This window comes from Oncorhynchus mykiss, chromosome 11 (assembly GCF_013265735.2).
Source record: "Oncorhynchus mykiss isolate Arlee chromosome 11, USDA_OmykA_1.1, whole genome shotgun sequence".
In the NCBI taxonomy this organism is placed as follows: domain Eukaryota; kingdom Metazoa; phylum Chordata; class Actinopteri; order Salmoniformes; family Salmonidae; genus Oncorhynchus; species Oncorhynchus mykiss.
Window position 1 is genome coordinate 46,871,103 of NC_048575.1, and position 21,033 is coordinate 46,892,135.

Below are 21,033 nucleotides of genomic sequence, written 5' to 3' on the forward strand. Positions count from 1 at the left end.
AGAGATGAGGGGTATGGTGGAGGAACTGGCGGGGGGGGGGAGGGTGGTATCTCTCCACTGCCGCCATCACCAAAGAAGAGAATGAAGAGGAGGGTGCGATTGGCCGACAGTGAGAGGGAGAGGATGGTCAAGAGAGTGATGGGGGTGGGAGAAACCTCTGGGTTGTTGCTGGTTTCCCCAGGCCCTCAACTTCTGTTGGGTGGGGACACACCTAACAAGTCTCAGGACTGGGTGCAGGAGGAGGTGGGGAGTTTTTTGTTTGGGGACTCAGCCTCCCCTATTTTTTTCCAAAACAGCTGCAGCGCTGGGGAGGGGGAGGAGTGTGGGGGTAGACCCAGGGTGCAGGGCACCCCGGAGCCAAACACTATTCCTGCATCCTGGGTTGGTGAGATGGAGGAAGAGGGGGGGACGTCGGGAGTACGGATGGTGTTATCACCGGTAGACATGGAGCAGGGGAGCATCGGGTGAGTCTCCTGTTTTTGTTTTTTTCTGTCTGCGTTTAGAATTTGAGTGTATTACATGTTTTTATTTTATTCTTTCATGGGGTCTAATTTTACTTTTGTTAGTTTAAATGTAAGGGGTTTAAGGGATTATGTTAAGAGGAGGGCGGTTTTTAGTTATTTGGAGGGTGTGGGGTTTGATTTTTGTTTTTTACAGGAGGTTCACCTGAGGGATGGAGGGGATGTTAGTAGGTTTAAGAAGGAGTGGGACAAAGGGGAGTCGGTTTGGGGTATTGGGGGGGTGCACTCATTGGGGGTAGGGATTTTGTGTGGGCACAGGGAGGTAAAAGTGGAGGGTTCTTTTGTGGTGATGCAGGGGAGGGTTATAGGGGTGGATGTCACGATAAGGGATTGTAAATTTAGATTAGTGGTGGTGTATGGCAGACATGAGGGAGATGGTGGACTGTCTGGCGCCCCTGTGTGTCACAAATAGGAAATTAGTGATAGGGGGGGATTTTAATACAGATTTAGGAATAGGGGGGGATAGCAGTGCAGGCGCCATCACCGGGCTAATGGCTTGCCATGGTCTGGTTGATGGTGGTCTGCACACTACTCCGAAAATGGCCGGTCCTACATGGCGCAACTCCAGGGGGGGGTAAGTTGTCTGGGCGGCTGTTGCCTGTTTTCTTTTCGGATCACGACGGGGTGCTCCTGCAGGTGGGGTTGCCAGTCTGCCTCTTTGGTAGGGGGTACTGGAAGTTAGATCGGGATGTGCTGGAGGAGCAGGCTTTTGTTGACGGGTTTTTTGGTTTCTTTTGGAGGCTTGAAGGCCTCCGGTCCATGTGCGAGGGGGTGTTAGAGTGGTGGGAATTAGTTAAGGTGAGGATTAGGGCTTTTATAATAGGTTATTGCAAGAGGAAAAAAAGGGAGGAGAGGAGGGAGGTGGATCGTATCCAAAGGTTAATTGAACTCAAGTACGAGGCAGGCAACCTCGGCGGGTCGTTTGACTGGGAGAGATCCACAACCCTAAAGGCGCAGCTCAGGGAGTTGCAGGAGCGGAAGGCTTGAGCTTTCCTGGAGCGTGCGCATAGTGGCTTTCTAGAACACAATGAGACTTGTTCTGCTATGTTCTTTAAGTCGGTTAGGGCCAGACAGAGTAGGAAGGTAATGCATGGTGTTAGGGAAGAAAATGGTAGTATAGTTAGAGAACCAGAGGATATGGTCAGGGTGACAACTGATCATTTCCAAGGTTTATTTAAGGAAAGGGAAATAGATGTAGAGCAGGGAAATGTGTTTTTAGAACACTTGTCCAGGCGGTTGCCGGAGGACATTAGAGAAGTGATGGAGGCCCAGATTTCACTAGAAGAGGTTGAGAGCGCTCTTAGGAGGATGGGAAAAGGGAAGGTGCCTGGGATGGATGTGCTGCGGCTGAGTTTTATCTCAAGTTTTGGGGTATACTTGGACCAGTGGTCCTCGAAGTCTTGAAGGCCATCCTTGAGACGGGGGTCCCGGGGGGATCAATGGCTGTTGGTGTGCTGTCACTTTTATATAAGAAGGGGGAAGTAACAGACCTTGGCAACTGGCGGCCGTTGACCATGCTGTGTGTAGATTACAAGCTACTTGCAAAGGTTTTAGCAGACCGGTTGCGCACAGCCCTTCCCTACGCCGTCCATGAGGATCAGACGTGCGGGGTAGAGGGCCGCTCTGTTAGATGGAACCTACAGTTAATCAGGGACTCCATCGCTTGGTTTGAAGATAGAGGACTGCCTTTAATGGTAGCAGCGCTAGATCAGGCGAAAGCCTTTGATCGCGTGAATAGATCCTTTTTATTCAGAGTGTTAGGTCGATTAGGATTTGGGGAGAAGTTCATAGGATGGATTCGTACATTATATGTCGGAGCGGGGTGCCGAGTTAGTGTAAATAGTCACTTGGGTGACGTTTTTGACCTCTCGTCTGGGGTCAGGCAGGGGTGCCCACTCTCGGCTCTCCTCTTCGTTCTGTACATGGAGCCTCTGGGGGCTGCCATTAGGTCAGACACAGGGGTGGAAGTCTTGTTGATCCCTGGAAGTGATGGGCTGCGTGTTAAGATGACGCAGTACGCCGACGACACTTCCTTGCTGCTGTCCAAGGACTCGTGCCTGACAAGGTCCCTTGCCATCTTTGGGGATTTCACCCGAGCGTCGGGAGCAGTTCTGAACCATGCAAAGTCTTCCGTCTTTCGGACGGAAGTTTTTCGGAAGATGGCGCGGTAGAACTGATGTGCCCGGGGGGTTATCTCTCTGTGAGGGGGCCCTGAGGATTCTCTGGGTCCATTTTGAGACCTCCGGCTCAGCGACGCTAAACTGGAACATGCGTATCGCAGTGGTACAGAGGAAGCTAGCAATGTGGAAGGCTAGGTATTTGTCTTTTATGGGCAAAGTCCTGGTCCTAAAGGTGGATGTGTTGCCGTCTCTTTTGTATTTGGCGTACATCTACCCATTGCCGGCTTGTCTGAGGAGGCCTCTAGTGAGGCTTGTGTTTCAGTTCATGTGGAGTGGCAGGTGCGAGTGGGTCGCCAGGGCACGCATGCTCTGTCCCATCGGGGAGGGAGGTAGGGGGGTACCACATTTCCCCCTCAAGCTGGAAGCAATTTTTGTTTCTTGTTAACGGAGCTTGCTCATCCAGTGATACACCCGTCCGGTTACCTCCTGCGGGTGTTCTTCTCGTATCAGGCGAGAAGCGTAATGGTGTGGTCTAACACGGGTCCTCGGGCGGAACAGCTGCCGTGGCACTTTGGTCATGCGGCCAAGTGGCTGCGTGCGCACCCTGAGGTTGAAGTTGCCCGAGTAGGTTTAGATCACAGGCACCTGTACGAGGAGGTCAGAAAGGCAGGGAGTCCGGCGCCTGTAGTGGGCATCTCGAAAGTGATCTGGGAGGGAGTGCAGGCGCGGATTGTGACAACAGGCTCAAGGTCCTGAATTGGTTGAGCCTCCATAAGTGCTTGCCGGTACGTTCCATCATGTACCGATATAGTTTGGTGCAATCCCCCACCTGTCCAAGATCCTCTTGTGGCAGGGAGGAGACTGTGCGCCATGTCTTTTGGAACTGTGCCTTTGCCGGAGTGGTATGGGCTAGGGCACGGGTGTTGTTAGGTTTGGCAAGGGGGGATTTTGTATTGACGTGGGCCAGGTTAGCGAGAGGTGTACTGAGAGCGAGAGGGACGGATAGGGACAGGTTTCTGCTCTGGCTTCTCATGAGTCTCTTTAAACGGGGGCTGTGGGAAGCCAGGCAGAACATGGTGAAGAGAGGGAGAGATTGGGGGGTGGAAGGGATAGTGAGGAGGGTGGAAGGAGATTTGAGGGGGAGGATGAAGAGGGAGGAGAGGAAGTGGGGGCAGCATGCTGCCCGGGAGAGGTGGAAGGGGGATTTAGGGCTGGGTGTCATTTAGATTTGTAAGGGGATAGATTAGGGACGGGGAGATAGGGAAAGGTAGTTTGTAGGATGACGGGGAGGGAAGATGCTCCCCTGAGGTTTTGTTTTGGGTTTTTGTTTAGTTAAATTAAAACACCATTATTGAAGTATGAATGAAAATTATGAGTTGTAAAGAATGAATGGTATCGAATGTAATTAATTATTTTTTCTAAAAAAAATAAAAAATAAAAAAATAGGTTGTTTCGGTTTTCACGTTACGTTTATTGTTTTTGTAATGTTCGTGTTTATTCGTTTATTAAACATGTATCAAAATTACCATGCAGCATTTTGGTCCGATCCTTGCTACACCCCCTCTTCAGAGGAGGAGATACAAGAAAACCGTAACAGAATCACCCACTACAACAGGACCAAGTGGCGTGGTGACAGGCAGGAGCAGCGAAATCCGGATTTCTGGACATGGGAGGAGATATTGGATGGAAAAGGACCCTGGGCACAACCTGGAGAATATCAAAAGAAGAGGCGGCGAAGGCAGAGAGGCGCTGGTATGAGGAGGCAGCACGGCGACGCGGATGGAAGCCCCAAAAATGTATTGGGGGGGAGGGCTCACAGGGAGTATGGCTACGCCAGGTAGGAGACCTGCGCAAACTTCCTGTGCTTACCGGGGGGCTAGAGAGACCAGGCAGGCACCGTGTTATGCTGTGGTGCGCACGGTGTCTCCAGTGCGGGTACATAGCCCGGTGCGGTACATACCAGCTCCTCGTATCGGCCGGGCTAGAGTGGGCATCGAGCCAGGTAAGGTTGGGCAGACTCGGTGCTCAAGAGCTCCAGTGCGCCTGCACGGTCCGGTCTTCCAGTACCACCTCCACGCACCAGCCCTCCGGTGGCAGCTCCCTGCACCAGGCTTCCTGTGCGTGTTCTCGGCCCAGTACCACCAGTGCCAGCACCACGCACCAGGCCTTCAGTGCGCTTCACCTGTCCAGCGCTGTCAGAGCCTTCCTCCTCTACAGCGCTGCCGGAGTCTCCCGCCTGTGTAGCGCTGCCAGAGCCTTCCTCCTCTACAGCGCTGACGGAGTCTCCCGCCTGTCCAGCGCTACCAGAGCCTTCCTCCTCTCCAGCGCTGCCGGAGTCTCCTGCCTGTCTAGCGCTGCCAGAGCCTTCCTCCTCTCCAGCGCTGCCGGAGTCTCCCGCCTGTCTAGCGCTGCCAGAGCCTTCCCCCTCTACAGCGCTGCCGGAGTCTCCCGCCTGTTCAGCGCATGGAGCATGGAGCAGCCAGAGATGCCAGTCCGCATGGAGCAGCCAGAGATGCCAGTCCGCATGGAGCAGCCAGAGATGCCAGTCCGCATGGAGCAGCCAGAGCCGCCAGTCCGCATGGAGCAGCCAGAGCCGCCAGTCCGCATGGAGCAGCCAGAGCCGCCAGTCCGCATGGAGCAGCCAGAGCCGCCAGTCAGCATGGAGCAGCCAGAGCCGCCAGTCTGCCAGGATCCGCCAGATCCGCCAGTCAGCCAGGATCCGCTATTCAGCCAGGATCTGCCAGAACTGCCAGTCAGCCAGGATCTGCCAGAGCCGCCAGTCAGCCAGGATCTGCCAGAACCACCAGTCAACCTGGATCTGCCAGTTCCATTAACCTGCCTGAGCTTCCCCTCAGTGCTGTGCTTCCCCTCAGTGCCGAGCTACCCCTCAGTCCCGAGCTACCCCTCAATCCCGAGCTACCGCTCAGTCCCGAGCTGCCCCTCAGTCCCGAGCTGCCCCTCAGTCCAGTGGGGTCCTTGGTGAGGGTTACTAGGCCAAGGTTGGTGGCGAGGGTCGCCAATCAAAGGACGCGATACAAGGGGACTAAGACTTTGTTGGAGTGGGGTCCACGTCCCGTGCCGGAGCCGCCACCGTGGACAGACGCCCACCCGGACCCTCCCCTATGGGTTTAGGTGTGCGGCCGGGAGTCCGCACCTTGGGGGGGGGAATGCAAGGAATACAGTGTAGCTTGTATTAAAGGGGCTTGAAAACCTGTTGTGTGTGTGTGTGTGTGGCTGGCTGAGAAATGCGCTGTAGACCTTGTTTGATTTATTAGACCATGCATATTAATTTTCTTTTCTGGTCTTAGTTTTGGTCTTGGTCTTGTGTTTTCTTTATTATTTTGGTCAGGCCAAGGTGTGACATGGGTTTATTATGTGGTGTGTTTTGTCTTGTTTTTTTTTTAAGGTATTGGGATTGTGATATAGTAGGGTTATCTAGAATAGTCTATGGCTGTCTGGAGTGGTTCTCAATCAGAGGCAGGTGTTTATCGTTGTCTTTGATTGGGAACCATATTTAGGCAGCCATATTCTTTGAGTGTTTTGTGGGTGATTGTTCCTGTCTCTGTGTTTCTTTGCACCAGTATAGGTTGTTTCAGTTTTCACGTTTATTGATTTTGTATTGTTCGTATTTATTAGTTTATTAAACATGTATCAAAATTACCACGCTGCATTTTGGTCCTCCTCTCTTTCACCGCAAGAAAACCGTAACACTCAGGTACATTTTGGAGTATATTATAACAATCCGTGAATGGATACAAAGTTCCATCTTGAGTTGATGGTGACAGGAGTCTCATCAGGGTCAGGCAGCCAGGGAAGACCAGTCAGTGATGGAGCTGAGGTGAATTTTTGTAGATACAACACTTTATTTTCTCTGTGCAGCAAACACCGGACAAGCAAGAAGCTTCAAACTATTTTAAGGCAGTCTGACAAACCTCTAAAGTTGATTTCCAAACTGTAACAAGGGTTGATATAGGCTTTTCCTGATGACACACAACAAGTAAAACAAAAATGTGAGGAAGACCTGGGAGACGCTATTGATGATAATGAATGGATGGATGAATGGATATGTTTGAATTCCCAGTCATGAATGGATATGTTTGAATTCCCAGTCATGTTTATATCATCCCAGACATAAATGACTGCTGTTTAAGACCATCCATAGAACGTACTATATGCCAGGGAAACTGAATATCATGCACACAAATGTAACTATTCTGCTGGAGGTGTAAAACACAAACACGGGACCTGTTTGCAGACAGTGCATTTGGAAAGTATTCAGACACCTTGACTTTTTCCACATTTTGTTACGTTACAGCCTTATTCTAAAATTGATTGAATTGTTTTTTTTTCTTCTCCTCATCAATCTACACACAATACCCCATAATGACGAAGCAAAAACTGTTTTTGAAATTTGTGCAAATATATAAAAAATATTACATATGTATTCAGACCCTTTACTCAGTACCATAAACAATTAATGAACATGCACCTGTGGAATGGTTGTTAAGACACGAACAGCTCACTGACAGTAGGCAATTAAGGTCACAGTTATGAAAACGTATTACACTAAAGAGGCCTTTCTACTGACTCTGAAAAACACCAAAAAAAGATGCCCAGGGTCCCTGCTCATCTGCGTGGATGTGCCTTAGGCATGCTGCAAGGAGGCATGAGGACTGCAGATGTGGCCAGGGAAATAAATTGCAATGTCTGTACTGTGAGACGCCTAGACAGTGAGATGTCTTTTTTTACTGAGTTTATATTATTCAGAAGGCCCCTTATCTAGCAACAGTTACCACAAAGGGAAAATAATCAAAATGTAAAAATGTGAAAGTATGATGTAAAAGCACAATGTAGTCATTGTGAACAGTAAGCCCATGATGAACAATACACAACTGTATCGTTGCTAATTGCCTCTGTGTAACAGTGGTGAAGGGCAAACCTGTAAGATGACAGAATCCAATATTTCTTTGTTTTTCAGATATTGTGTGAGGAACTCAACCCTCTGGTTCCCTGCAGAGGAGAACGCCTGAGGGATCACGTGTTGGCCTCTCTGTGGCTGTTGGCAAACCAGGAGAGTTTTTGTGGTGTGGCCTACCGCTTTGGCCCAAACGCAGGACAACAGGCTGATTTCGTGAGACATTTGAAGGACAGTGTGGCACAGCCATCAACTGATGGGCCAAACCGGCCGGATGCTACAGATGATTTTGTGAGAAGGCAAAAAAAAAAACGTACATAGTTTTTCGCTGGGATTTTTTACATTATTATGCTAATTAGATTTCTGCGGGCCGCAGACATCGACTCTAGGGTATATTATTAAGGCAGACTTCTAAAACGGAATTGAGTGAAGTAGCAGCGAATAGGGCTGTGTTGAATGATGAACAACTAATGAGCACGGAGAGCTTTTGAAGTTTGAAGAAATTAACTTATAGCCTTTCTTTCAGTCTAATAAGGGCCATTCACTTAATTTTTTAGCTTTTCGCTAGCTTTTTGTAAGTAGTTAACTGCTCTCCTCCATGTTCAGCTGGAATTTAGCCCGAAAGGATATGATTAACGTCATTGGTTAAAGATATGACATTGAATATCAGATCTCAACAACAATTGAAGTGTTTAACCCCACCAGTACCACATCTGTATGTTGTCATGACTGCAAAAAAGACAGTGACTGAAATACTGGACATATCCATTTTGTTGTTTTAATTTGATAAAATGCGGGACATAATTGTTTGGTAGTGGGACGTGGGACAAAGGGCCAAAATGCGGTACTGTAACACACAATCTGATGGTCACCCTACCCCCGCCAACAAACATGCACACTGGTCGTACCTGTGGTAGAGCTCAGTACAGCAGGTGAGGAGCTGAGTGCTGTTAATGACTAATGTGGAGTTGAACTCTTCCTTCAGGAAGTCTTCACACAGCAGCTCTGGGATATACAACATACCTGGGAAGACACACAAACACACATACAACCATGACGTCACCACCGAGGATAATGCATGGTGACAAGTTTATAACGCACAATGTTTTTGGGGTTTACCTGCGATGCACGCTGTCATGAAGCATGCCACCGTGCCTGAGATAAGAGCTCTGATGGCACACCTGGAAATATCACCCCTCCGCTCTGGGGCCATAGCCGCTATAGCAGGTAACGTTACAAAAACGTTTGAAGAAACACTACATCAACCATTCTGCCACAGTACAGCCACAACACTCCAATGAACAGAGACCGTGTTACAGCAGGACAACATTGCAATGGTTTAACATACAGTAAAATCTTTGAGAGAACCTCACAAATGAAACCTAATTCTTTCAAAATCAAAGTGGTGTCTCAACAATACTATAATATCAATAGGGACAAAAACACACTGCATTTGGAGTGCCCAGGGGCGAGGGGCGAGGGGCTAGAGGTTGATTTGAGATCCAGGATAGGACAGATGTGGCTTGACTCACAGAGGCCTCCGATCATCACACCCACAGAGCTGATGTTCGCGAAGCCACATAGAGCATACGTCACTATGGTTTCAGAGTGGACCTGGGGAACAGAAAACAACCTGGGTCTAAGTCTTTAGATATATATTCAATATGCAACAGCCAATCGTCATCCATGCAATACGCAACAAGCCATTAACATTACACGTGCAAAAGTGAAATTACCATAAATGATATGCACAAAATGTATCTGTTACTGAAGCACACAATGTTTCTTCACCAAATACAAGCAAATGCAACGATAAATCCTTGATACAGAGAGCACTCGTAATATCAGATCGGACTTGATAATATCAGAACTGATTTAGTGATTTAGTGGTCCAAAAATATTTCCACCATTTATGGAGAGTTTGATGTAGACCAATCATATTTGAAAACTTGAATAAAGAAAGTAGTCTCTGTGTGTTTGTCTGTCCGTCCGTCTGTCTATCTAGGAAAAAACAGATAGCCAAATATCAATTCAGTGCCCGTATTACCACTTAGTGACCCCTGACATCACTCACAGATAGGTACTGCTTAACGTCATCCACGTACTCTGGGCCTCTGTCCTCTCTCCTCTTGATGAGTTTTGCCAACCTCTCATAGGCCACAAACTCATTGAAGAAGGTCTTGTAGCCAATCAGCTCACCCACCATGAAGCTGTCCTCCCAGGCCACACCCATCAGGAAGGAGAAAGGCATGAATACGTACGAGCAGATGATCTGTCAATCAGAGAGAGAGAGAGAAAGAGAGAGGGACAGAGTGTCTTAGAGAATCATTGATTTCTATCCAGCTTGTATTTAGTGTGTCTCTGTGTCTGAGTGCTTCTATGTACATGCACACTTGTGTGTCCTCACAGAGAAGCTGAGCTGGGGGTAGTTGAACATGTTGCCCAGCCATGACAGAGCGGCATTGAGGAAAGCGAGCAGGGCCAGGAAGGCAATGAGGTTGACAGCGATGTTGGCCACCAGGACAATAGAGGAGGACGCTCCGCGAGACGCTGCCTCCAGCAGGTTACTGCCCTCCCTATACAAAACCAGAAAAGACACTCAGGCTCATATTCATTAGGCAGACATTGGTTCTTGTGTGCATACATGCGTGTATGTAGGTGTGTCAGTGTCTCACCCTGTCTCCAGTTTGAGGCCTTTCTTGGCTGTGACTTTGGGGGTCTCTGTCTCTGGCCAGAAGGTTTTGGCGATAGCCAGGGAGGCCGGGGCTGACATTACGGAGGCTGTCAGCAAGTGGGATGCTTCAATCTGTATGTGTGTGTGTGTGTGTGTGTGTGTGTGTGTGTGTGTGTGTGTGTGTGTGTGTGTGTGTGTGTGTGTGTGTGTGTGTGTGTGTGTGTGTGTGTGTGTGTGTGTGTGTATGTATGTATGTGTGTGTGTGTGTGTGTGTGTGTGTTGGGGGGTATATGTGTCGAATGTGAGGGGTAAGGAAGAGGTGGAGCTCAACATTTTAAAGGCCCAGTGCAGTCAAAAACATGAATTCCCTGTGTTTCATATACAGTGCATTGGGAAAGTATTTAGACCCCTAGAATTTTTCCACATTTTGTTAGGTGACAGCGTTATTCTAAAATTGATGATAAAATAAACAATTTAATAATCAATCTACACGCAATACCCCATAATAACAAAAACAGGTTTTTAGAAATATCACTTTTACATAAGTATTCAGACTGTTTACTTCTGAAGCACCTTTTGCAGCAGTTACAGACTCATATCTTCTTGGGTATGACACTACAAGCTTAGCACCCCTGTATTTGGTGAGCTTCTCCAATTATTCTCTGCAGATCCTCTCAAGCTCTGTCAGGTTGGATAGGGAGCGTTGTTGCAAAACTATTTTCAGGTCTCTCCAGAGATGTTAGATCGGGTTCAAGTCCGGGCTCTGGCTCTGGGCCACTCAAGGACATTCAGAGACTTGTCCTGAAGCTACTCCTGCATTGCCTTGGCTGTGTGCTTAGGGTTGTTGTCCTGTTGGAAGGTAAACCTTCTCCCCAGCCTGAGGTTCTGAGCGCTCTGGAGCAGGTTTTCACCATGGATCTCTCTGTACTTTGCTCTGTTCATCATTCTCCCAGTCCCTGCCGTTGAAAAACATTCCCTCAGCATGATGCCGCCACCACCATGCTTCACCGTAGGGATGGTGCCAGGTTTCCTCCAGACGTGACGCTTGACATTCAGGCCAAAGAGTTGGTTTCATCAAAGAATCTTGGTTTCATCAGACCAGAGAATCTTGTTTCTCATGGTCTGAGAGTCCTTTAGATGCCTTTTTGGCAAACTCCAAGCGGGCTGCCATGTTAATTTTACGTCTGGTCACTCTACCATAAAGTCCTTATTGGTGGAGTGACCATCGGGTTCTTGGTCACCTCCCTGACCAAGGCCCTTCTTCCCTAATTGCTCAGTATGGCCAGGCTGCCATCTCTAGGAAGAGTCTTGGTGGTTCCAAACTTCTTCCATTTAAAAATTATGGAGTCCAGTGTGTTCTTGGGGACCTTCAATGCTGCAGAAATATTTGGTTACCCATCCCTAGATCCCAGAGACAATCCTGTCTCGGAGCTCTACGGACAATTCCTTCAACCTCAAGCCTTGGTTTTTGCTCTGACATGCAGTGTCAACTGTGGGACCTTATATAGACAGGTGTGTGCCTTTCTAAATCATGTCCAATCCATTGAATTTACCACAGGTGAACTCCAATCAAATTGTAGAAACATCTGAAGGATGATCAATGGAATCTCATTTTGATCAATGGAAACTCAAGCTCAATTTCGAGTCACATAGCAAAGGGTCTGAATACTTAGGTAAATAAGTTATTTCTGTTTTTAATTTTTAATTAATTTGCTAAAGTGTAAAAAAAAATGTTTTTTGCTTTGTCATTATTGGGTATAGTGTGTAGATTGCTGAGGATTTTATTGTATCCATTTTCTATTAAGGCTATAATGTAACAAAATGTCAAAAAAGTCAAGTGGTCCGAATACTTTCCGAAGGCACTGTATTTCACAGCTATAAGGAAGGTGAAATCTTAGTGAGTCATTATATAAGTGGATTATTCTACATTTAGAAAAAAATATAAGTAATTTCAAGCCTTATTCATACAGTTCTGTTGATTTGGAAATGTCAAATTTGAAATTGTATTTCCTATTTTTACTGTGTACATGAGCTTGTTTGACTACACCAGAAAGGTGAGATTTTAACCTTTCTTGGAGTATGCAGCCTTACTAATGATTGTTTATGGCCCTCTCCTGATAAATATTTACTTTTGGGGATTACATAGATTACATTTAGTTACATTTAAGAGACACACAGTATGGATAAGCAAAAGGTCAATTGGGTGAGAGTTCAGTTGTGTCTTTGGTAGAAAACAAAGGTTTGAAATTGTTTATTGACTTTCCTCCTCTTCTCTCTCCTCCTGCCTCCCCTCCTCCCCTCCTCACCCCTCTTCCACCTCACCCCAAAAGAGATGAAGGCTCCCAGTACACTGCCAGCGATGGTGGAGAACCCTCCTGTCATCACGGCATGGATCTCTGACAAGGTCAGCTGGGAGATGTACGGACGAATCAAGAGTGGAGATTCTGTCTGTGTGTGAGAGAGAGAGAGAGAGAGAGAGAGAGAGAGAGAGAGAGAGAGAGAGAAATACTCCTTTGCTTGACTGTCATGGATTTCTCTTTTGCTGCCTAGCACATCTGTCACTCATACTATTCTCACCTGTCCCACAAATATGTTGCCAGCGGCGACCATTGACTCTGTGGGAGAAGTTCCCATAGTAATCTGCATTATGAAGCCCACCTGGAGGTATGCACAGACAAACATAAACAATGGTGCGAACGTTTCTGTGCCAAAATGATACTAAGGTATGAAATAATAATGCTGGTTACATGAGCAGATATCGGGGGGAACGTGTCCCCCTGTCCCCCGGTAAATTACAACCTTGATACAGTACTATGTGGAGGCTGGATCATCCTTGTCTAATTTAGTCACTTGTATGATGGCTGAACACGATTTTAACGTATGTGATGTTATGAATACCTTGAGGATGAGCCACTGCATGAAGCCAAGGTGGTAGAGCATAGAGATGACAGTGCTGAAGAACACTACAATAGGCAGAACCTGAAAGCAGAGAATAAAAAAATAACGACAGTGTTGGGTTTCTGTCTTTTCTTTTCTCTTCATGTCATTTTCTCACAGTCTCTCACGTATACAGACATACTCATATGACCCTGTACCTGGAACGCAAAGAAGTGGTCTGTGTATTTGTCGCCGAACACAAACCTAGAGCCGGTGTCAGCGTAGGACAGAAACACCTGGGTGAGAGAGGAGAGATGTTTCAACACAGACTGAACTAATGAGGTCACTTTCTTAACAGGTCTACTCTACTGTATATCTGCTACGGGTGCTGGGACAGGGGACAGGGTAATGTGATTATGCTGATGAGAGTGACATTAGCAATGTGGTCCAAATGAAAACGAGGGCCTTTGTGCTGGCTAATATTTGTAATATCAATGATCCAATTGATGTACATTTTGCCCTCTGCTTGACTTTCCCTGGATAGTACACAGTAGATGTATATTATACCTCCACTTGATGGCCCAGCCAGTCTACAGCGGTGAATCCTGCTTTGGTTCTGAGGATGATGAGTCCAAACAAGAACTGTAGCGCCACACCCCACAGTAAAGTCCGCCATGACACCTATAACACACATACACACACACACACACACACACACACACACACACACACACACACACACACACACACACACACACACACACACACACACACACACACACACACACACACACACACACACACACACACACACACACACACACACACACACGCGCACACACACACGGGTAGACACACGCACAAGCATACAGGCTTGCAGGGAGCACACACATAAACATACACCCACCAGGTCACTCAGAACTATAGCGAATGGTCTTTGGAACGATACAGCGTGGACACATTAGGGGTGTTTGTGTTTTGTTGGTTTGCCATACCCTGAATGGGTTCCTTGAGAACACCAGCATGAGCATTACGAAGCAGAGGAGTCCGGAGAAAGAGACTAGCTGCCGCGACCCCTGTTTGGCCGTGTCAAACACCAGCCAGCACACCACTGCCACCAGCAGCAGCACACACACCACCCTGCACCGACAGACAGACCAACCGGAGGTAAGAGAGCAGAGGGACAACCACAAGGATCACCAAAAGGACCACGCATGCAGGAAAATGTTCATATTATACGGAAAAGAGAGAGAGTGAGAAGGAGAGAAAATGCAGTTCTCCCACCATTTGACCCAGAGCCAGTGTGTGTTGAGGGTGTCCCTGGCGGGTTGCAGGGCGTCCCAAAGGCGTTGTCCGTAGCGGCCCATCAGCCAGTCCCACAGAAGAAAGAAGACAGCCAGCAAGGTCACCACCAACAGGGCCAGAGCACGCTGCAAATTCAGCACGCATGCCGCGATCACCACGGCAAAGTAACCTGAAACACATACAGGCTGTGTCTGAAATTGCACCTTATTCCCTATTGAGTAGTACTTTTTATCATTCGGGGTATTAACATACTGTAAGTATAGTAGAATACACAACATGCAATTTAAAAACTTGGTAGCGCATCAGGTGTTTTCCTTGACCTTTTAACAGGCACTCTTATCTGGAGCAACTAGGGTTAAGTGCCTTGCTCATGGACACATCAACAGATTTTGACCTTGTTGGCTCTGGGATTCAAACCAGCTACCTTTCGGTTACTGACCCAACGCTCTTAACAACTAGGCTACCTGCCACTCTCTTGATATGTCAGTCACTCAGTTAGCCTGTGTCAGCTAACATTTGATTTACAATGTGGTAATTAATGAAAAGATTGTCTTCAATAACTTTAATTTCACAGAAGAGTAGCCTCGATAGGCATCATTGGGCTGCCATTAAACGTGTTAACTCAATCATCGTAATTTACACAGGCAACATTTCCAGTCAATTTAGTGAGCTAGTAGCCTACCTGTCACGTCCTGACCTTAGTTCCTTTTTCATGTCTCTGTTTTAGTTTGATCAGGGCGTGAGTTGGGGTGGGCATTCTATTTATTTCTGTGTTTGACCTGGTATGGTTCCCAATCAGAGGCAGCTGTCGATCGTTGTCTCTGATCTCCAGGTTCTCCCGCCTGTCCGGCACTTCCAGAGTCTCCCTCCTGCCCGGAGCTGCCGGAGCCGCCCGTCTGTCAGGAGCTGCCGGAGCCACCCGTCAGTCAGGAGCTGCCGGAGCCGCCCGTCTGTTAGGAGCTGCCGGAGCCACCCGTCAGTCAGGAGCTGCCGGAGTCGCCCGTCTGTCAGGAGCTGCCGGAGCCGCCCATCAGTCGGGAGCTGCCGGAGCTGCCCGTCAGTCAGGAGCTCCCGGAGCCGCCCGTCTGTTAGGAGCTGCCGGAGCCGCCCGTCATTCAGGAGCTGCCGGAGCTGCCCGTCAGTCAGGAGCTACCGGAGCCGCCCGTCTGTTAGGAGCTGCCGGATCCGCCCGTCAGTTAGGAGCTGCCGGAGCCGCCCGTCAGTCAGGAGCTGCCAGAGCCGCCAGTCAGTCAGGAGCTGCCGGAGCCGCCCATCAGTCAGGAGCTGCCAGAGCCGCCCGTCTGTCAGGAGCTGCCGGAGCCGCCCGTCTGTTAGGAGCTGCCGGAGCCGCCCGTCAGTCAGGAGCTGCCGGAGCCGCCCATCATTCAGGAGCTGCCGGAGCCGCCCGTCAGTCAGGAGCTCCCGGAGCCACCCGTCTGTTAGGAGCTGCCGGATCCGCCTGTCAGTCAGGAGCTGCCAGAGCCGCCCGTCTGTTAGGAGCTGCCGGAGCCGCCTGTCAGTCAGGAGCTGCCAGAGCCGCCCATCTGTAAGGAGCTGCCGGAGCCACCCGTCTGTTAGGAGCTGCCGGAGCCGCCCGTCTGTTAGGAGCTGCCAGAGCCACCCGTCATTCAGGAGCTCCCGGAGCCGCCCGTCTGTTAGGAGCTGCCGGAGCCGCCCATCAGTCAGGAGCTGCCGGAGTCGCCCGTCTGTCAGGAGCTGCCGGAGCCGCCCGTCAGTCGGGAGATGCCGGAGCCGTCCGTCAGTCATGAGCTACCGGAGCCGCCCGTCTGTTAGGAGCTGCCGGAGCCTTCGTCAGTCAGGAGCTGCCGTAGCCGCCCGTCTGTCAGGAGCTGCCGGAGCCGCCCGTCTGTCAGGAGCTGCCGTAGCCGCCCGTCTGTCAGGAGCTGCCGGAGTCGCCCGCCTGTCCGGCGCTGCCGGAGTCTCCCGGCCCGCTGCAAGGGTCCCCAGTCCGAGGGCGGCGGCGAGGGTCACCGCTCTAAAGGCGCCACTTATGTGGGCCAAGATGGTGGAGTGGGGTCCACGTCCTGCGCCACCCAGACCCTCTCCTATGGGTTTAGGTTTTGCAGCCACTGTCACGTCCTAACCTTAGTTCCTTTTTTATGTCTCTGTTTTAGTTTGGTCAGGGCGTGAGTTGGGGTGGGCATTCTATGTTTTGTAGTCTAGGTTTTGTATTTCTATGTTTGGCCTGGTATGGTTCCCAATCAGAGGCAGCTGTCGATCGTTGTCTCTGATTGAGAACCATACTTAGGCAGCCTGTTTTCCCACTATGGTTGTGGGTAGTTGTTTTCTGTGTCTGTGTTGTACCATACAGAACTGTTTTGGTTTTCATTTATTTCTCTTGTTCTTTTGTTTTCAGTGTTCATTGCGCATTGGTCCGATATTTCCTACTCCTCCTCAGAAGAAGAGGAAAACCGTTACACTACCAAGCTGGCTTGACACCATACTAACGTCAGATCAGCTGGTCTGATCAGTTTATTCCGCTGTTCTTTTTGTTGTAAACACAGTTATTTTCACTCGGAGCTCCCGTTAGTTGCATATTAAGAAATCCGGCAGTAACCGGCAGGTGAGCGTTATGTTCTGCCTGTTCATTGCAATGCACCCATTGTTATTATACAATTGTAGGCTGCTTCACGGAAGGATGATGACTCCCTATAGAGCCAGGAAATATCCTCCTTTATGTCATGGTGCAGCTAAAACCACTTGGTGCTGAATGGGTCTAAAACTATAAAGCTGGTGGTAGTCTTCAGGAGGAAGAACGAAAGCACATCACCTGTGATCAATAATGGGGCTCACCTAGAGATGGTGATAGATGACAAGTTGCAGTGGAGAGAGAATACCACCATGGTTTTTAAAAAGGCTCAGAAAAAGGTTATTCTTTTTAAGGAAGTTCAGATCCTTTGATGTCTGCCCAAAAACATTCAAAATGTGTTTTTGATAGTGTTGTGGCTAGTGTTCTGTTCTACAGTGTGATCTGCTGGAGGGGTGGGTAACATCACTCGGGATGATGCCAACAGTTTTAACAAAATCTTGGGAAGGCTGGATGTGCCATCGGCACCCACCTGGACAATCGAGGACCCGCTTACCCAGGATAAGCGGATCCTCGAGAAGCTCAGGAGCATAGAGGCCAACATTATCCACCCCCTTCACAGTACTTGCTTGTAGAATCACAGTGCGATGACAGATTTATTTGACCTAGATGCAAAACAGACGTTTCCACAGATCTTTTTTTACAGATTTTTTTTATACGAGTGGATGCGGATCCGACTTTTCCTTGACCTTTCTTCCCGATAACTAAAGGTACGAGAGAGCCTGCGCATGTGCAAGATTGTTTACGTAGCTACTGCTCACTCTGCTGCCACTTCCCCCTCCTTCCTCCCCACGGGGATGATCAGACGTCTTTGCCTGGTGTAGTTTGACATGTTGTACAATAGACATGATCGACATGTTGAACAACAAAAACAAAGAAGTTATGTAACAGTAGGCTATTGCAAACATAAGAACAACACGAACAGGCAGTTTAAATAAGAATCGAAGCCTTTTTTTCAATTTTTGCCTAAAATGACACCCAAATCTAACTGCCCGTAGCTCAGGACCTGAAGCAAGGATATGCATATTTTTGATACCATTTGAAAGGAAACACTTTGCAGTTTGTGGAAATGTGAAATTAATGTAGGAGAATATAACACGTTAGATCAGGTAAAAGGTAATACAAAGAAAAACATTTTTTTTTGTACCATCATCTTTGAAATGCAAGAGAAAGGCCATACTGTGTTATTCCATCCCAGGCGCAATTTAGTTTTTGGCCACTAGATGGCAGCAGTGTATGTGCAACGTTTTAGACTGATCCAATGAACCATTGCATATATGTACAAAATGCTGTATCAAGACTGCCAAAATGTGCCTAATTGGTTTATTAATAAATGTTCAAGTTCATAATTGTGCACTCTCCTCAAACAATAGCTTAGTATTCTTTCACTGGAATAGCTACTTCAAATTGGACAGTGCAGTTAGATTAACAGTAATTTAAGCTTTCTGCCCATATCAGATGTTCTGGGAATGTTTTTTGTTACTTACAACCTCATGCTAATCACATTAGCTCAACCGTCCCGTCCCATCAGGATCACCGGTCCCGTAGAGGCGAAGTAGCGATTCAAGTTATTTTTTTCAGGGGGGAGTAGGCTACATACAGCTATTGAGGCAAGCGATTTAGATGGCATATCAAAACACAAGCAAGACACAGACAGGCAGTCATATAGAGATGTATGTTCTTTCTTCCCCATCATTTCAAACATTGGCAAAGAAGTGGGCGAAAAGCATTCAAAGTAGTAGTGTTATTTTTCAGCAACTCAGGCGAGGGTATGGCAGTATAAAGATGACATCACAAATGGACAGGTGTTTAGAGCGTTGATTGACTATGCCCTGCTTTGTGCTACTCCAATATCCTTAGTTACAACAGACAGAGAAGATCCTAAATGAACCTACAAAATGTATTCATTTTTGCAATGTCCGTTCAAATAGCCACCGGCTTTTTAATTCTGCTATTCAGACATATGAGGCAGTTTGCTACTTGATCATGTCACTCAAATTGGTTGAGAAGAGGGTGAGCAAAGGGAGAAACGTGAAGGGGTTGAGCAACAGATGCTTAAGAAACATGAAGGGATGGGGAGTGTGAGCAGCAGCTACAGTGCCTTCAGAAAGTATTCATATTGCTTAACTTATTCCACATTTTTGTTGTGTTACAGCCTGAATTCAAAATCGATTAAATATATTTTTGTCTTATTTATTTACACACAATTCCTCACAATGACAAAGTGAAAACATGTTTTTTGAAATTTTTGCAAATGTATTGATAATAAAATACATTTTTGTATCATTTACATAAGCATTTTACAATATTTTGTTAAAGCACCTTTGGCAGCGATTACAGCTGTGAGTCTTTCTGGGTAAGTCTAAGAGCTTTCAACAACTGGATTGTGCAACAATTGCCCATTATTCTTTTCAGAATTCTTAAAGCCCTCACAAATTGCTTGTTGACAATTGCTAGACAACCATTTTGAGTACTTGCCATGGATTTTCAAGTGGATTTAAGTCAAAACTGTAACTCGGGCACACAAATCCAATGTCTTATTGGTAAGAAACTCCAGTGTAGATTGGGCCTTGTGTTATTTTTTTAATATATTTAAAAAAAATAGTCCTCAGTATTGTGTATAACTCCATTCCATTTATTTTTTTCTATCTTGAAAAACTCCCGTCCTTAACCATTACAAGCATACCCATAGCATGGTGCAGCCACCACTATGCTTGAAAATGTTGAGAGTGGTACTCAGTAATGTGTTGTATCAGATTTGCCCCCCCAAAAACAACTTTGTATTCAGGAATAAAAAACTTAATTGCTTTGCAAAATGTTTTGCAGTATCACTTTAGTGCCATATTGCAACAGAGGATTAACGTTTTTTTATTCTGTATAGGCTTCCTTCTTTTCACTCTGTCAATTAGGTTAGTACTGTGGAGAAACTACAATGCGGTTGATCCATCCTCAGTTCTCTCCTATCAGAGCCATTAAACTCTGGAACTGTTTTAGTCACCATTGGCCTCATGGTGATATCCCTGAGCGGTTTCCTTCCTCTCCGGTAACTGAGCTAGGAAGGACGTCTGTATCTTTGTAGTGACTGGGTGTATTGATGCACCATCCAAAGTGTAATTAATAACTTTACCAAGCACTAAGGGATCTTTTTTTTTTTTTTACCAATAAGCGTCCTTCTTTGCAAGGCATTGAAAACGTCCCTGGCATTTGTGGTTGAATCTGTGTTTGAAATGCACATCTCAACTAAGGGACCATACAGTTAATTGCATGTGTGGGGTACAGAGACGAGGTAGTCATTCAAAAATCATAAAAAAAACCTCTAAAAGTCTAAGCCTATATGGAATTGTTTTAAAATGGTCATACCATGGATCATTTAGCAGTTTGATTTGGAATTTTAGGACCTGTAGGTATAAAATATATATACACAGTATATAACTCCACATATCTTCTTTGTAAAAGGTTTAAACACTGTTTCCCATGCTCAGTTTGGTCGGACAGTCACCTCTTGGCAGAGTCTGGGAAATTGTTTTTACCCTTCACCAGATATATGCCAGCTTTAACATGCACGTGGAGCAGCATGTTAAAGCAATTCACAACACACACAAGGTCAGCAAAAAAAGAAACGTCCTCTCACTGTCAACTACGTTTATTTTCAGCAAACTTAACATGTGTAAATATTTGTATGAACATACAATTCAACAACTGAGACATAAACTGAACAAGTTCCACAGACATGTGACTAACATGAATGGAATAATGTGTTCCTGAACAAAAGGGGGGGGGGGGGGGGGGGGGTCAAAATCAAAAGTAACAGTCAGTATCTGGTGTGGCCACCAGCTGCATTAAGTACTGCAGTGCATCTCCTCCTCATGGACTGCACCAGATTTGCCAGTTCTTGCTGTGGGATATTACCCCACTCTTCCACCAAGGCACCTGCAAGTTCCCGGACATTTCTGGGTGGGAATGGCCCTAGCCCTCACCCTCCGATCCAACAGGTCCCAGACGTGCTCAATGGA

The 21,033-nt window shown here is 47.3% G+C and overlaps 1 protein-coding gene across 2 annotated transcripts in view; it reads right to left on the reverse strand.

Moving 5' to 3' along the window:
- Positions 1-21,033, reverse strand: part of LOC110535775 (solute carrier family 28 member 3) — a 30,437-nt gene that overhangs the window by 5,307 nt on the left and 4,097 nt on the right. For both annotated transcript variants that reach the window (XM_036935574.1, XM_036935575.1), the window contains 13 exons: positions 14,392-14,581; positions 14,103-14,247; positions 13,675-13,788; positions 13,326-13,403; positions 13,129-13,209; positions 12,808-12,888; positions 12,553-12,678; positions 10,232-10,362; positions 9,964-10,132; positions 9,631-9,828; positions 9,089-9,170; positions 8,676-8,774; positions 8,465-8,579 (listed from right to left, as the gene is read on the reverse strand). In XM_036935574.1, coding sequence (XP_036791469.1) covers positions 8,465-8,579; positions 8,676-8,774; positions 9,089-9,170; positions 9,631-9,828; positions 9,964-10,132; positions 10,232-10,362; positions 12,553-12,678; positions 12,808-12,888; positions 13,129-13,209; positions 13,326-13,403; positions 13,675-13,788; positions 14,103-14,247; positions 14,392-14,581 — 1,609 coding nt within the window. The remainder of the gene's footprint in view (positions 1-8,464; positions 8,580-8,675; positions 8,775-9,088; positions 9,171-9,630; positions 9,829-9,963; positions 10,133-10,231; positions 10,363-12,552; positions 12,679-12,807; positions 12,889-13,128; positions 13,210-13,325; positions 13,404-13,674; positions 13,789-14,102; positions 14,248-14,391; positions 14,582-21,033) is intronic.